The sequence below is a fragment of the Oncorhynchus mykiss genome, chromosome 13, assembly GCF_013265735.2.
Source record: "Oncorhynchus mykiss isolate Arlee chromosome 13, USDA_OmykA_1.1, whole genome shotgun sequence".
Lineage (NCBI taxonomy): Eukaryota > Metazoa > Chordata > Actinopteri > Salmoniformes > Salmonidae > Oncorhynchus > Oncorhynchus mykiss.
In genome coordinates this window covers 53,237,467-53,252,597 of record NC_048577.1, presented here as the reverse complement: position 1 = coordinate 53,252,597, position 15,131 = coordinate 53,237,467, and the positions used below count along the sequence as shown (strand labels likewise).

General features: G+C 43.5%; 1 protein-coding gene and 1 long non-coding RNA gene across 2 annotated transcripts in view; one reads left to right on the top strand and one right to left on the bottom strand.

Annotated features, from left to right (window-relative positions):
* Positions 1-2,221: 2,221 nt before the first annotated feature.
* Positions 2,222-6,204, top strand: LOC110538731 (protein Tob1). The gene is made up of 2 exons (XM_036941478.1): positions 2,222-2,497; positions 4,092-6,204. The coding sequence occupies exon 2, from the start codon at positions 4,312-4,314 to the stop codon at positions 5,323-5,325; it is 1,014 nt and encodes a 337-aa protein (XP_036797373.1). The 5' UTR covers positions 2,222-2,497; positions 4,092-4,311; the 3' UTR covers positions 5,326-6,204.
* A 905-nt stretch (positions 6,205-7,109) lies between these two features.
* Positions 7,110-15,131, bottom strand: part of LOC118938324 — a 17,349-nt gene continuing 9,327 nt past the window's right edge. The window contains exon 3 of the long non-coding RNA XR_005035597.1: positions 7,110-8,185. This is a non-coding gene — a long non-coding RNA (uncharacterized LOC118938324). The remainder of the gene's footprint in view (positions 8,186-15,131) is intronic.

Here is a 15,131-nt window from a genome sequence, read left to right as displayed (position 1 = left end):
TAGGTTAGTATGCTGGAGTGTGTAGCTCCAGGACTTCTTTGGCTCTGGTCCTGGAGAGCACATGACCATGGAAACCTCTGAGTTGTTTGGAGTATAAACAGATTGGAGGCCTTGCCAAGCCAAGGCCTCTGAGCTCTCTGTGCAGTACACTCTATCTCTCTGTACACTGTATGCATGCCACCAAGGTGTAGATCAAGACTCTGATCAAAGCTCAGTTGGTTTTTCCTGCCTAAAAAGTTAAGTGTATGATTCATGGAGGACAAACTGATCCGAGATCTGTGCCAAGAGGGCAGCTTCTATCTAAAACCCACCTGTCAAATAATGTGTCCTCCCTATCTATATGGTCAGACTGAGAAGCTATTGTAGACCTATTATAAACCCAATGTCCGACATCCACAACCACCTTTGGATGTCTTTATGCGTTTACAGCTCCCAATCCCCGACCTGCCTGCACTACAGCATGTGATTTTGCTTGTGTTCATGCTTGGCAAACCTAAGCATTTAAAGAATGTATAAAAGTCCACTATAAGCCAACCAGAAGCCACTTGCTTCCTCTTCACAACCATATTATGCTGGCATAGGAAGAGGTTATGTGATGTAATACTGGTGTTACTGTGGAAGTAATACTTCCATGGATTTGTGTAGTGTCTGTTATGGTAGCACGAGGCTAAGGAATGACAAGCCAGCACTACACATCATGTGAGGCTATTACACACCAGCAATAATCAACTTCTCATCAAAGTCTTTGTGTGCAGTTATAGCCTTATTGTTACCTGCATTTAGAACATTAACTATAACAGTTATCAATGTAGTTGCATTACAAATGTCACAAATGTTGACAAAACACTTTTAAGGAACACAAAACAATTATTGTGGTGATGTTGATGCGCTTGTGTGTAGGCCTGCGAGGTGTTACAGTACACACACCTGTTATGCGTCCCCCCACAAGGTCTTAGTCATGGTAAATGCCAGATATGTGTGGTAAAAGATTACAGTCCTGGGTTTAACATGGTAGTGAATGTGTGATAGGGTTAACAGCATGGAAAACTACTGGCCTTCTGAGCCTGATAGGTGCATCATGTGAAGAGCAATGAGCAGTATGCACATTATTCTTATTGGTGGTAACACTTTACATTGACGTTTCCTTATTATAGAGTAATTACATGCAATAACAACAACATAAGAGATCGTGAAGATACCTACATTTTGTTGAATGGAAAGAGTTTGTTTTGCATTACGGTCAAACCATTGTGTAGCCATTTATACAGGGTGAGTACACGTTTGCTTACATAAACCAGAGCTCCGTAGCTAATGTATATTTAGCTATGTACAATTGAAACTCGAGAGTGCCCTGTCCACCCAGGTATGACGTGGGCTGCTACATCAGCACCTTGGATACGGGCACACCATTCACCAAAGAGCTCCTGCCCCGTTTTTAGCCAATCAGCGGAGTGTTTTCTCGATAGGAGATCAACCCCACCCCCTTCGCTTCCAACATTATCGTTCCGCTTTGGGAATGTCCTTTCCGACAGAGCTGTAGATTTGACTGAAATTTCCAAATGCAACCCCCGTTTCTTTTACTCATCATTTTCGAACTGCCATTCTCTGATCTAACAGATTGTGTTTGCTCTAGCATGGTAATAACGCATGGTTATTACGGTTTCATGGGTTAGAGTGTATTCAGCTCAACAAATTGCTCGCTCATTATTTTAAAACATGTCAAATAAATAATTCGGAAGCACTTGGCAATACCAGTTAACCTATTGGAATGCAAGTATTCCGTATCATAGCCTTGTCGAGGCAATAGGGGAGATATATCTCGGCTGAAATGATTGATACGCTGATCTAAATCATGTTGGACGTCAAGCAAAGGCATATAATCTATCAACTATGCATCACTGAAAATACATAATCAAAATATACTATATGCAAATGACATAATTTAGCATATGTCTGACTTCATAATCGATATATTTTTGTCTGCTGTCAGAGACATAGGAAAAGTGTGACGCAAATGTTCTTGTTATGGGCGTCTCTTCATTTTTATGCCTTGGATTGACAGTATAACTAACCAATACACTTTCGAGTTTGTACATTTCCAGCAGGCTGGATTCCCCAATTTGACCAATTGCAGGCCCAGATTTGGTGCTCGTATTGTTTTGACCTCTGAAACCGCATCACCGCCTACCTCGTGCCCATGGCGGAGGAAAGCTATAAATATAGGCGCATGACAGCCGACTGGGACGAAGTTGTAAAACTCCCAGGTAGAAGGGAAACATTCTGCAAGCCTGCTGAAAGGGGAAAACGCCAAACAACCTAAAAATCTAAACTAAAGCAAAATAAATAACGATAACCTATCGACGTCTACACGTACTGGAATACTTTTTTATGTTAATATTATATTATATGTGAAGAAAGTATTTATATCTACCCTACACTTCTATTTGCACTAACGGTACTTCAAAACTACTGAGAATCTTTTATTTTGTACGAAAAAGTAAGTATTGCTTTTGGCTCAATTACTCTTTGCGTGTTCGATTGGATATCCATCGATCATCTATAGCCCAGTATTCTTGATGAACTATTTACCCCCGATTATATCGCAGGGGATTTTAATCAAGTTGATTTGCTGCGTCAGTCCCTGAAGTTAGGGAGGGGTAGCCTAACTAACTGAAGCGTGTGTGGGAGAAAGAAAGACGGGATATGAGCTAAATAGTCATCTACATTTGCTTGACTATCAAGACTGACTGTCAAATTATTGAAAGAAGAAACTTGCGGAGAAGCAATAGGCTATGCATGGAATTGTGTTAATCTCTTTTTTGGCCCAGTTATTAAATCTCCAGGTCGTAAAGAATTAATAGTATATCAAGTGGTAATTTATAGGTCCGCAGAAAGGTAGCTGCTCACACTGCCTCAAACGAACAAAACCATCCGCTGTAGGGCAGAAAACCGTCTATTTCGTAATGACCGAGTATGATTGTTTATTGGATACAGCTTATTTTGCATTTTCTTCTGTACTTGGCCATATCCAAAATGAATAGACTAGTTGTTACATTTTGCTGAACCGTTTATGTCGACACTGTTCCGATAATAGCAACTCCTAACCTTTATATCCCCTGCCTCGCCTAGTCGACGTTTACTGCTACATTTTAATCAGCATACTAAGTAGTGCGAGTTGAGAGCCGCCAATCTGATACAATATTTACAGGGTACATTTTTCTATCGCCAGACTGATTGCTAATATGTAACTGTTCTGTAAAAAAAAAGTGCAGTATGCCTTTCCGAATGTAACTGCGACTCTGTGACGTTGGCAACATTGTAACGAGGCTAGCTATTTATTATGTAACACGATCAGTTCTAGTGCTTCTCTATAGCTTCGTATAGAAAAAAACAGCACAGCTCTTTCTGTGTGGAGATTTCTAACATTCTGAAAATCGTTTTCATCTACTGTGAAATCTTTAGGTTGTTCATGTTGAGTTGTAGATATGCAGACAAATTCACTAGATCCCCCTTGCTTATCATGGCTATTTATACATTAGGTCGTTCTGTTCCATAGCGTGACATTGCATCGTTAAAGATGATTCAGGCTATAGACCTTGATACTGAATACGGCATTGTTCGGGAAAGCGCTTGTAAGTAAGGGTTTCACTACTGTTTTACACCTGCTGTATCCTGTGCATGTGACAAATAAACGTTGCGACTTGAAACAAGACAGAGAAGAGGTGAACGCTTGATCCGTCATAGCATACTAGTTGATTTGAGTGTTCAGACGGACTGCAATTCTATTCTAGATGTTTCCCTCGGGAAGTAAAGGGTTAACGTTTAAAGGGCATTCTATTGCATTCCTTTACAAAGTCTGCAGTAGTAGACTCAACCTCAGTCAAGTAGGCGAGGACATTGCCACCCACATCTTTGAGAAGTGTTGCCTATTTACAAAATGTTGTCCAATTATACCTAATGTTACTGAAGTAATGCAAATTCTTCATGGCTTGTATCTAGTGGAGGGATGGTTCATGCCTTTTAATGTCTTATTGTTTTGCATATCTGTCTGAACAATACGCTAATAATTTTTTATCTTTCTCTTTTTTCAGGAAAAAACAACGCTCAACCTTGTGGAAGAATGCCTCTTGCGACTAGTTTTTAGAGCAGTTCCACAAAGCTCTAGTTCCTTTTGCCTGGTGTTGACCCAACCCATCACACCCTACCCTGCCTGGAAGCACCTACGCCACCCACCACAGATACGTAAAGCAACTCAACAGGACGCAGCTGCCGACACCTCTTCTCGCGCCCGGAACAGTTCAGCAGCCAGCTATGCAGCTTGAAATCCAAGTAGCCCTCAACTTCGTCATCTCCTACCTTTACAACAAGCTGCCGCGGCGACGGGTCAACATCTTTGGCGAGGAGCTTGAGAGGCAGCTCAAGGGGAAGTATGAGGGCCACTGGTACCCAGACAAGCCATACAAGGGCTCTGGATTCAGGTGCATCCACGTAGGGGAGAAGGTGGACCCGGTGGTAGAGAAGGCAGCCAAAGAGAGTGGCCTGGACATTGAGGATGTGCGCCACAATCTGCCTCAGGACCTCAGTGTGTGGATCGACCCCTTCGAGGTATCCTACCAGATCGGGGAGAAGGGGCCCGTCAAGGTGCTGTACGTGGACGACAGCAATGAGAGCAGCCCCAGTGGTCTGGAGCTGGACAAGGAGATCAAGAACAGTTTCAACCCTGAGGCCCAGGTCTTCATGCCCATCAGCGAGCCTGTGGTGGGCCCCTCTCCGACTTCCAGCTCGCCCTCGCCTCCCTTTGGCCACTCGGCTGCTGTCAGCCCCACCTTCATGCCACGCTCCAACCAGCCTTTAACCTTCACCACCGCCACCTTCGCCGCCACCAAATTCGGCTCCACCAAAATGAAGAGCAGCAGCCGCAACAACCAGAACGGCAACGGTGGCCAAGGCGGGCAGGGCCAGAAGGTGGCCCGCACCTCACCCACCAACCTGGGCCTGAATGTGAACACGCTGCTGAAGCAGAAAGCCATCTCCACCTCCATGCACTCTCTGTACGGGTTGGGCCTGGGCCAGCAGCAGGCCTCAGCCCTCAGCCCCAACGCCAAGGAGTTTGTGTTCCCCAACCTCCAGGGCCAGGGGAGCCCGAGTGCCCTATTCCCTGGTGACAGCTCCCTCAGCCTCAGCCCGCTGCAGTACAGCAATGCCTTCGACATGTTTGCGGCCTACGGAGGTCTCAACGACAAGTCCCTTATGGACGGCTTGAATTTCAGTTTGAACAACATGCAGTATTCGAACCAGCAATTCCAGCCAGTGATGGCCAATTAGTACACAGATACTAAGGTACTAGTACACAGAAATGACCAGAGATATGTGATATGGGGAAAAAAAAGACTAAACGCACATCAAAATAAAATAGGAAACACAATTTCCAGGAAAAATTGAAAGTGACTTGTTGTCGACTGTAAGATCTGTGTTCAAGTCCAAGCGCATGAGCCTGAGGGTGAAATGACTTTGTCCCCTTGAGTTATCTTTTTTTACGATGAAGCTTGTAGTACAAGATGTCCAAGCTTGGTTACCTAAACTTCGACATGCATCATTATTTCTTTTGCCAACCAAGCACAGAAATTATTTTTTACGGGACTGTTTTAAAGATAAAGAAGAAAAACAATACAAGTCATGGCCTCTTTCAGTATTTAAGACATAACTGGACATGCCAATTTTCCAAGGATTGGCATTAATAAGTGGGATTTCCTGGTCTTTTTTCTAATTGTATAATTTAATTTAGTACAGAGTTTGTAAAATATCAGAGTATATATTGTTTCTACGACATGGTACTGCATTTATATCTTTTTACTACTACAGTGATCCGTGATGGCTGCAGCGACTTTAGGTTCTTTTTTTAATGAAATTGTGAAATGAATCCCTCTAAAAAACATTGACTATTCTAAAGATTGTGTACAGAATATTCCATAGTGGTGGGATTTAAGAATATTTGCTTTTTTGAAAAACAAGAGTTGTATTTTCTGTTAAGAGTTTAAAGATTTTTGCTATATTATGGACAAAATGTAATCGTATATTAATTTTGTACCTACATTGTGCAATACTTGATAAAACAAACGGTATAACAAAGTATTTGGAGTCAGTGTCTTACATGTTAAGCTGAACTGATCATTTATTAAGTTTGTATTAAAAAGCTTGAAAATATCCCCTGGTCTATCTTCTCATTGGTAGTCTGGTCTTGTTGATTGGACAATGGACATATGTATGAAGGCAATATTATCTAGTTTTCCATATGCCATTGAATTGTTCAGTACACACACTTTATCATAACCATAGGAGTCCTAGCCTATCCTTAAGTGTCTAATTTACCTCTGGTCAGCATACTCCTGGTGCACTGGCTCAAGACCTTGCTCTCGACACATGGCTCAAACCTGCAGTGTAACTTGTCATTTGCAAAGGCCTCGCATAATATAAAGTACTGACATGTCAGCATGGTGCTATTGGTAAGACTGCACCGTTACACATTAATATTCTATACATGGTAGTCTTGGGCATATCAAATGGGCATATCGAAGGGTTCTGTATTCTTATTGCTGTGAATCAGGGTGAACATTAGTGTTCTGCGCTATTGTCTAGAATTACCAGTGGGGTTTTCCTTGACAAAACAACTTAACAGTTTTATACATTTCCATCAACATTTAAAACCTAGCTACGCAAAAAGAGCCAACGAGGGTATTCCCTTTTTACCGGAGATTTGATATACCCTGCACATGTATTCCATTCCGACTGTCTGTTATCCTCAGCCTTCTGCTGGTTCTGAGTCTACATACTACGGTGGAGTCAGTCCATGTGCTTCCTGGGCCTATTAGGCATATGGATAGTGGGGTTAAGCCTGCTGTCATCCCAGACCTTAGCATGTCACCTCTGTGTCAGTTAGCCTACTGAGAGCTGAGGTGTTTATATTAGTGCACTGTACATGTTAGCTCTACTAGCCAACAGGCCCGTCTTTGAACGCTGCAGCCTGCCAGTTGTTTAGTCAAATAATGTTTTAGAATGCAAAGATGTGTGTGGTCTCCAGAGTAAATTCAGTCACATTTATTTTTGGGATAACACTTTTATTTCCTACCCTTCATCTATACTGATTTTGTAGTGGATCTACTGAGCATTTTGGGTACTATAGCATAACAATAGCCACTTTGAAGAGGCAGCAAAGGCTTCTACACAGTGGCCAACTGCATGCTATTCTAAATGCTCTCAATCATTTTTCACCCAGTGTCCTGAGGTGACGGATCATTGGATAACTATGATTGCTGACTTGTGATGACAAAATGAATCTCATGGAATGAACAGAATGAGAATGAAATTCTTATGTGATTAATGCTGGTCTGAAAAGGAAGTGTATGTTGCTTGTTTGATTCTTCCAAAAGTGATCTATGTTGAGGTCCTGTTGGGACTATTCATGTACTTGGTATCATGGTTTCAACCAGAATGGATTGTCTTCTGTTTCTGTTTCTCATGTTGTTGTTGCTGCCACTGCTGCTGGTGTCATAATTAAGCAATTAGGCCCGAGGAGGTGTGGTGTATATAACCAATATGGCTAAGGGCTGTTCTTCTGTACAACACAACGAGGAGTGCCTGGACACAGCCCTTAGCTGTGGTATATTGGCCATATACCACAAACCCCTGAGGTGCCTTATTGCTATTATAAACTGGTTACCAACAGTAAAATCAAATGTTTTGTCACACCTGTGGTATAAGTTCTGGTATACCACGGCTGTCAGACTATCAGCATTCAGGGCTCGAACCACCCAATTTATAAGTAGAACTAACATGCCGGTGGGTACACAGAGAGCACTTTAACCCTGGTGGCATACCACGATCCTCGGAGGTTAGCTCACCAAGTATCTGCGCACTGTTGCCTGTCAGCTGCACTTGGTAGATTGGCCCTAATAAAGTTCACAGATGGTTTTGGATATACAGTAAGTGTGTGTGTGTGTGTGCATGCACTTGTACGTGAGCATTTGTGTGCACATGTGCTTGTAATAGAAATATGTGTGTTGGGGACAAGCAGTTCTGGGGATGCCTTTGATGGATTATCACCCTGCTCTGCTCTCCTGAGCCTCGTCCGTCTGGTCTCCCCCCACAGGCTCTAGTATCACTGGACGTCATCACCCCCGCTCTGATTCTAGGAGAGCGAGAGAGGGGAGACAGGGAGGGATGGGGAAGAAAGGGAGGGAGGAAGAAAAAGTGACTAGGCTTAGAGGGAGAGAAAGGGGGTCAGAGAGAGAGAGAAAGGGGGTCAGAGAAAGAGAGAGGGGGTAGAAACAGGGACAGAGAAAGAGGAGGGATAGCAACAGAAAGAGAGTGTGAGAGAATGAGAGCTGGCGGCATCATTGATGTAATCCAGACCCTATACATGGTAGTCAGAGCTGCGGCCGTCAGAAAAACAGGTGGAGCTTTCTGTTGAAACGAGCAGACATGGAGTTACGTAAATGTCCTTCCAGTTCCCCAGCTCTAAGTCATGCAGCCTCCATGTCTGGAGCCACATTAAATGAGTTGATTGAGCAATGACAACCCACCAGGTACAGTTCAAAGTATTTTTGATGTTGTCAAATAATGTCAATTCAACATGAAATCAACCAAAAATGTCACCATGTCATTGGATTTAGGTTAAAAAATGCAAAATACCCTTACACCGATGACTTTTTGCAAATTCAATCAGTTTTCCACTTTTGCCCTAGCACTACACAGTTGATTCAAATCATAAACAAATGATCAAGCTTATATCAGATGTGTAGTGCTACTACAAAAACCTACTGCTGCTACTACTGCTACTACTACTATGTCTCTTGACACATTCATGAAAATAGTCATGGTCTCTAAACCTTCAAGCTGCATACCCTATTCCAACTAAACTACTGAAAGAGCTGCTTCCTGTGCTTGGCCCTCCTATGTTGAACATAATAGACGTCTCCCTATCCACCGGATGTGAACCAAACTCACTTAAAGTGGCAGTAATAAAGCCTCTCTTGAAAAAAGTCAAACCTTGACCCAGAAAATGTAAAAAACGAATCAACCTTATCGAATCTCCCATTCCTCTCAAAATTTTTAGAAAAAGCTGTTGCGCAGCAACTCACTGCCTTCCTGAAGACAAACAATGTATACAAAATGCTTCAGTCTGGTTTTAGACCCCATCATAGCACTGAGACTGCACTCGTGAAGGTGGTAAATTACCTTTTAATGGCGTCAGACCAAGGCTCTGCATCTGTCCTCGTGCTCCTAGACCTTAGTGCTGCTTTTGACATCATCGATCACCACATTCTTTTGGAGAGATTGGAAACCCAAATGGGTCTACACAGACAAGTTCTGGCCTGGTTTAGATCTTATCTGTCAGAAATATATCATTTTGTCTCTGTGGATGGTTTGTCCTCTGACAAATCAACTGTAAGTGTCGGTGTTCCTCAAGGTTCCGTTTTAGGGTCACTATTGGTGAGGTAAACATAAAGTTTACTTTCATAAAGTTTACTTTTGTGACGAAACACAGCTGTACATTTCGATGAAACATGGTGAAGCCCCAAAATTGCCCTCCCTAGAAGCCTGTGTTTAAGACATGAGGAAGTGAATGGGGGCAAATGTTTTGCTTTTAAACTTGAACAAAACAGAGATGCTAGTTCTAGGTCCAAAGAAACAAAGAGATCTACCGCCCTGTAGCACTCACTTCCGTCATCATGAAGTGCTTTGAGAGACTAGTCAAGGACCATATCACCTCCACCCTACCTGACACTCTAGACCCACTCCAATTTGCTTACCGCCCAAATAGGTCCACAGACGATGCAATCTCAATCACACTGCACACTGTCCTAACCCATCTGGACAAGAGGAATACCTATGTGAGAATGCTGTTCATCGACTACAGCTCGGCATTTAATACCATAGTGCCCTCCAAGCTCGTCATCAAGCTCGAGACCCTGGGTCTCGACCCCGCCCTGTGCAACTGGGTACTGGACTTCCTGACGGGCCGCCCCCAGGTGGTGAGGGTAGGCAACAACATCTCCACCCCGCTGATCCTCAACACTGGGGCCCCACAAGGGTGCGTTCTGAGCCCTCTCCTGTACTCCCTGTTCACCCACGACTGTGTGGCCACGCACGCCTCCAACTCAATCATCAAGTTTGCGGACGACACAACAGTGGTAGGCTTGATTACCAACAACGACGAGACGGCCTACAGGGAGGAGGTGAGGGCCCTCGGAGTGTGGTGTCAGGAAAATAACCTCACACTCAACGTCAACAAAACTAAGGAGATGATTGTGGACTTCAGGAAACAGCAGAGGGAGCCCCCCCCTATCCACATCGATAGAACAGTAGTGGAGAGGGTAGTAAGTTTTAAGTTCCTTGGCGTACACATCACAGACAAACTGAATTGGTCCACCCACACAGATAGCATTGTGAAGAAGGCGCAGCAGCGTCTCTTCAACCTCAGGAGGCTGAAGAAATTTGGCTTGTCACCAAAATCACTCACAAACTTCTACAGATGCACAATCGAGAGCATCCTGTCGGGCTGTATCACCGCCTGGTACGGCAACTGCTCCGCCCACAACCGTAAGGCTCTCCAGAGGGTAGTGAGGTCTGCACAACGCATCACCGGGGGCAAACTACCTGCCCTCCAGGACACCTACACCACCCGATGTCACAGAAAGGCCATAAAGATCATCAAGGACAAAAACCACCCGAGCCACTGCCTGTTCACCCGGCTATCATCCAGAAGGCGAGGTCAGTACAGGTGCATCAAAGCTGGGACCGAGAGACTGAAAAACAGCTTCTATCTCAAGGCCATCAGACTGTTAAACAGCCACCACTAACATTGAGTGGCTGCTGCCAACACACTGACTCAACTCCAGCCACTTTAATAATGGGAATTGATGGGAAATGATGTAAAATATATCACTAGCCACTTTAAACAATGCTACCTAATATAATGTTTACATACCATACATTATTCATCTCATATGTCTACGTATATACTGTACTCTATATCATCTACTGCATCTTTATGTAATACATGTATCACTAGCCACTTTAACTATGCCACTTTTTTTACATACTCATCTCATATGTATATACTGTACTCAATACCATCTACTGTATCTTGCCTATGCCGCTCTGTACCATCACTCATTCATATATCTTTATGTACATATTCTTTATCCCTTTACACTTGTGTGTATAAGGTAGTAGTTTTGGAATTGTTAGCTAGATTACTTGTTGGTTATTACTGCATTGTCGGAACTAGAAGCACAAGCATTTCGCTACACTCGCATTAACATCTGCTAACCATGTGTATGTGACAAATAAAAATTGATTTGATTTGATTTGAATCTGACGATTAATCTTGATGGTTGTACAGTCGTCTCAAATAAAACTGAAGGACCTCTGCGTTTTTGACGAACATATCAAGATCATTTCCATTTAAGCAACATTTAAAAAGTCTGAAACTTTCTGTCCAAAAATGATGCAGAAAAATTAATCCATGCTTTTGTCACTTCTAGATTAGACTACTGCAATACTCTACTTTCCGGATACCCAGATAAAGCACTAAATAAACTTCAGTTAGTGCTAAACAAGGCTGCTAGAATCTTGACTAGAACCTCAAAAATGTATCATATTACTCCAGTGCTAGCCTCTCTAAACTGGCTTCCTGTTAAGGCTAGGGCTGATTTCAAGGTTTTACTGCTAACCTACAAAGCATTACATGGGCTTGCTCCTACCTACAGTTGAAGTCGGAAGTTTACATACACTTAGGTTGGAGTCATTAAAACTTGTTTTTCACAGCGCCAGCTGCGCCACCAGAGACTCTGGGTTCGCGCCCAGGCTCTGTCGTAACCGGCCGCGACCGGGAGGTCCGTGGGGCGACGCACAATTGGCCTAGCGTCGTCCGGGTTAGGGAGGGTTTGGCCGGTAGGGAAATCTTTGTCTCATCGCGCACCAGCGACTCATGTGGCGGGCCGGGCGCAGTGCGCGCTAACCAAGGTTGCCAGGTGCACAATGTTTCCTCCAACACATTGGTGCGGCTGGCTTCCGGGTTGGATGGCGCTGTGTTAAGAAGCAGTGCGGCTTGGTTGGGTTGTGTATCGGAGGACACATGACTTTCAACCTTCGTCTCTCCCGAGCCCGTACGGGAGTTGTAGCGATGAGACAAGATAGTAGCTACTAAAAACTATTGGATCCCACGAAATTGGGGAGAAAAAGGGGGAATTTTTTTTTTCAACCACTCCACAAATTTCTTGTTAACAAACTATAGGTTTGGCAAGTCGGTTAAGACATCTACTTTGTGCACGACACAAGTCATTATTCCAACAATTGTTTACAGACAGATTATTTCACTTATAATTCACTGTATCACAATTCCAGTGAGTCAGAAGTTTACATACACTAAGTTGACTGTGCCTTTTTAAACAGCTTGGAAAATTAAAAAAAATGATGTCATGGCATTAGAAGCTTCTGGTAGGCTAATTAACATAATTTGAGTCAATTGGAGGTGTACCTGTGGATGTATTTCAAGGCCTACATTCAAACTCAGTGCCTATTTGCTTAAAATCATGGGAAAATCAAAATAAATCGACCAAGACCTCGACCAAGATAATTGTAGACCTCCACAAGTCTGGTTCATCCTTGGGAGCAAATTCCAAACGCCTGAAAGTACCACATTCATCTGTACAAACAATAGTATGTAAGTATAAACACCATGGGACCATGCAGCCGTCATACCGCTCAGGAAGGAGACGCGTTCTGTGTCCTAGAGATGAACGTACTTTGCTGCGAAAAGTGCAAAGCAATCCCAGAACAACAGCAAAGGACCTTGTGAAGATGCTGGAGAAAACAGGTACAAAAGTATCTATATCCACAATGAAACGAGTCCTACATCGACATAACCTGAAAGTCCGCTCAGCAAGGTAGAAGCCACTGCTCCAAAACCGCCATAAAAAAGGCAGACTACGGTTTGCAAATGCACATGGGACAAAGATCGTACTTTTTGGAGAAATGTCCTCTGGTCTGATGAAACAAAAATAGAACTGTTTGGCCATAATGACTACCGTTATGTTTGGAGGAAAAAGGGGGAGGCTTGCAAGTAGAAGAACACCATTCCAACCCTGAAGCACAGGGGTGGCAGCATCATGTTGTGGGGGTGCATTGCTGCAGGAGGGACTGGTGTACTTCACAAAATAGATGGCAACATGAGGAAGGGAAATTATGTGGATATATTGAAGCAACATCTCAAGACATCAGTCAATAAGTTAAATCTTGGTCGCAAATGGGTCTTCCAAATGGACAATGACCCTAAGCATACTTTCAAAGTTGTGGCAAAATGGCTTAAGGACAACAAAGTCAAGGTATTGGAGTGGCCATCACAAAGCCCTGACCTCAATCCCATATTTAATTTGTGAGCAAGGAGGCCTACAAACCTGACTGCATTACACCAGCTCTGTCAGAAGGAATGGGCAAAAATTCACCTAACTTATTGTGGGAAGCTTGAAGCTTGCTACCCAAAACGTTTGACCGGAGTTAAACTATTTAAATGCAATGCTACTAAATACCAATTGAGTGTATGTAAACTTCTGACCCACTGGGAATGTGATGGTTCCTCTGGTTCCTCTCTAGGTTTCTTCCTAGGTTATTGCCTTTCTAGGGAGTTTTTCCTATCCCCCGTGCTTCTACACCTGCATTGCTTGCTGTTTGGGGTTTTAGGCTGGGTTTCTGTACAGCACTTTGAGATATCAGCTGATGTAAATTTGATTTGATTTGGAAATGATATTTGATGAAAGAAATAAAAGCTGAAATAAATAATTCTCGCTACTATTATTCTGATATTTCACATTCTTAAAATAAAGTGGTAATCCTAACTGACCTAAGACAGAACATTTTTACTAGGAATAAATGTCAAGAATTGTGAAAAACTGAGTTAAAATGTATTTGGCTAAGGTGTATGTAAACTTCCGACTTCAACTGTATCTCTCCGATTTGGTTCTACCGTACATACCTACACGCACGCTATGGTCACAAGATGCAGGCCTCCTTATTGTCCCTAGAATTTCTAAGCAAACAGCTGGAGGCAGGGCTTTCTCCTATAGAGCTCAATTTTTATGGAATGAGAGACGTAGACTCGGTCTCGACCTTTAAGTCTTTATTGAAGACTAATCTCTTCAGTAGGTCCTATGATTGAGTGTAGTCTGGCCCAGAGGTGATAAGATATCCCTCTAGTGGTGTGGGGGCTGTGCCTTGGCAAAGTGGGTGGGGTTGTATCCTGCCTGGTTGGCCCTGTCCGTGGGTATCGTCGGACGGGGCCACAGTGTCTCCCGACCCCTCCTGTCTCAGCCTCCAGTATTTATGCTGCAATAGTTTATGTGTCGGGGGACTAGGGTCAGTCTGTTATATCTGGAGTATTTCTCCTGTCTTATCCTGTGTCCTTTGTGAATTTAAGTATGCTCCCTCTAATTCTCTCTCTCTCCCTCTCCTCCCGGAGGACCTGAGCCCTGGGACCATGCCTCAGGACTACCTGGCCTGCTGTCCCTAGTCCACCTGGTCGTGCTGCTGCTCCAGTTTCAACTGTTCTGCCTGCGGCTATGGAACCTGGTCACCGGATGTGCTAACTTATCCCAGACCTGCTGTTTTCGACTCTCTCTTTACCGCACCTGCTGTCTTTAACTCTGAATGCTCGGCTATGAAAAGCCAACTGACATTTACTCCTGAGGTGCTGACCTGTTGCACCCTCTACAACCACTGTGGTTATTGTTATTTGACCCTGCTGATCATCTATGAACGTTTGAACATCTTGGCCATGTACTGTCATAATCTCCACCCGGCACAGCCAGAAGAGGTCAGGCCACCCCTCAGAGTCTGGTTCCGCTCTATGTTTCTTCCTTAGTTCCTGCCTTTCATGGGAGTTTTTCCTAGCCACCGTGCTTCTACATCTGCATTGCTTGTTGTTTGGGGTTTTAGGCTGGGTTTCTGTATAGCACTTTGTGACATCGGCTGATATAAAAGGGCTTTATAAATACATTTGATTGATTGATTCTACTAAATCAAATCCAATTGTATTTATTTACTACTACTGCTGCTGCTACTACTGCTACTGC

Excerpts from the sequence above, each read along its gene's own strand:
- LOC110538731 (XM_036941478.1), top strand. The coding sequence starts at position 4,312 with ATGCAGCTTGAAATCCAAGTAGCCCTCAACTTCGTCATCTCCTACCTT.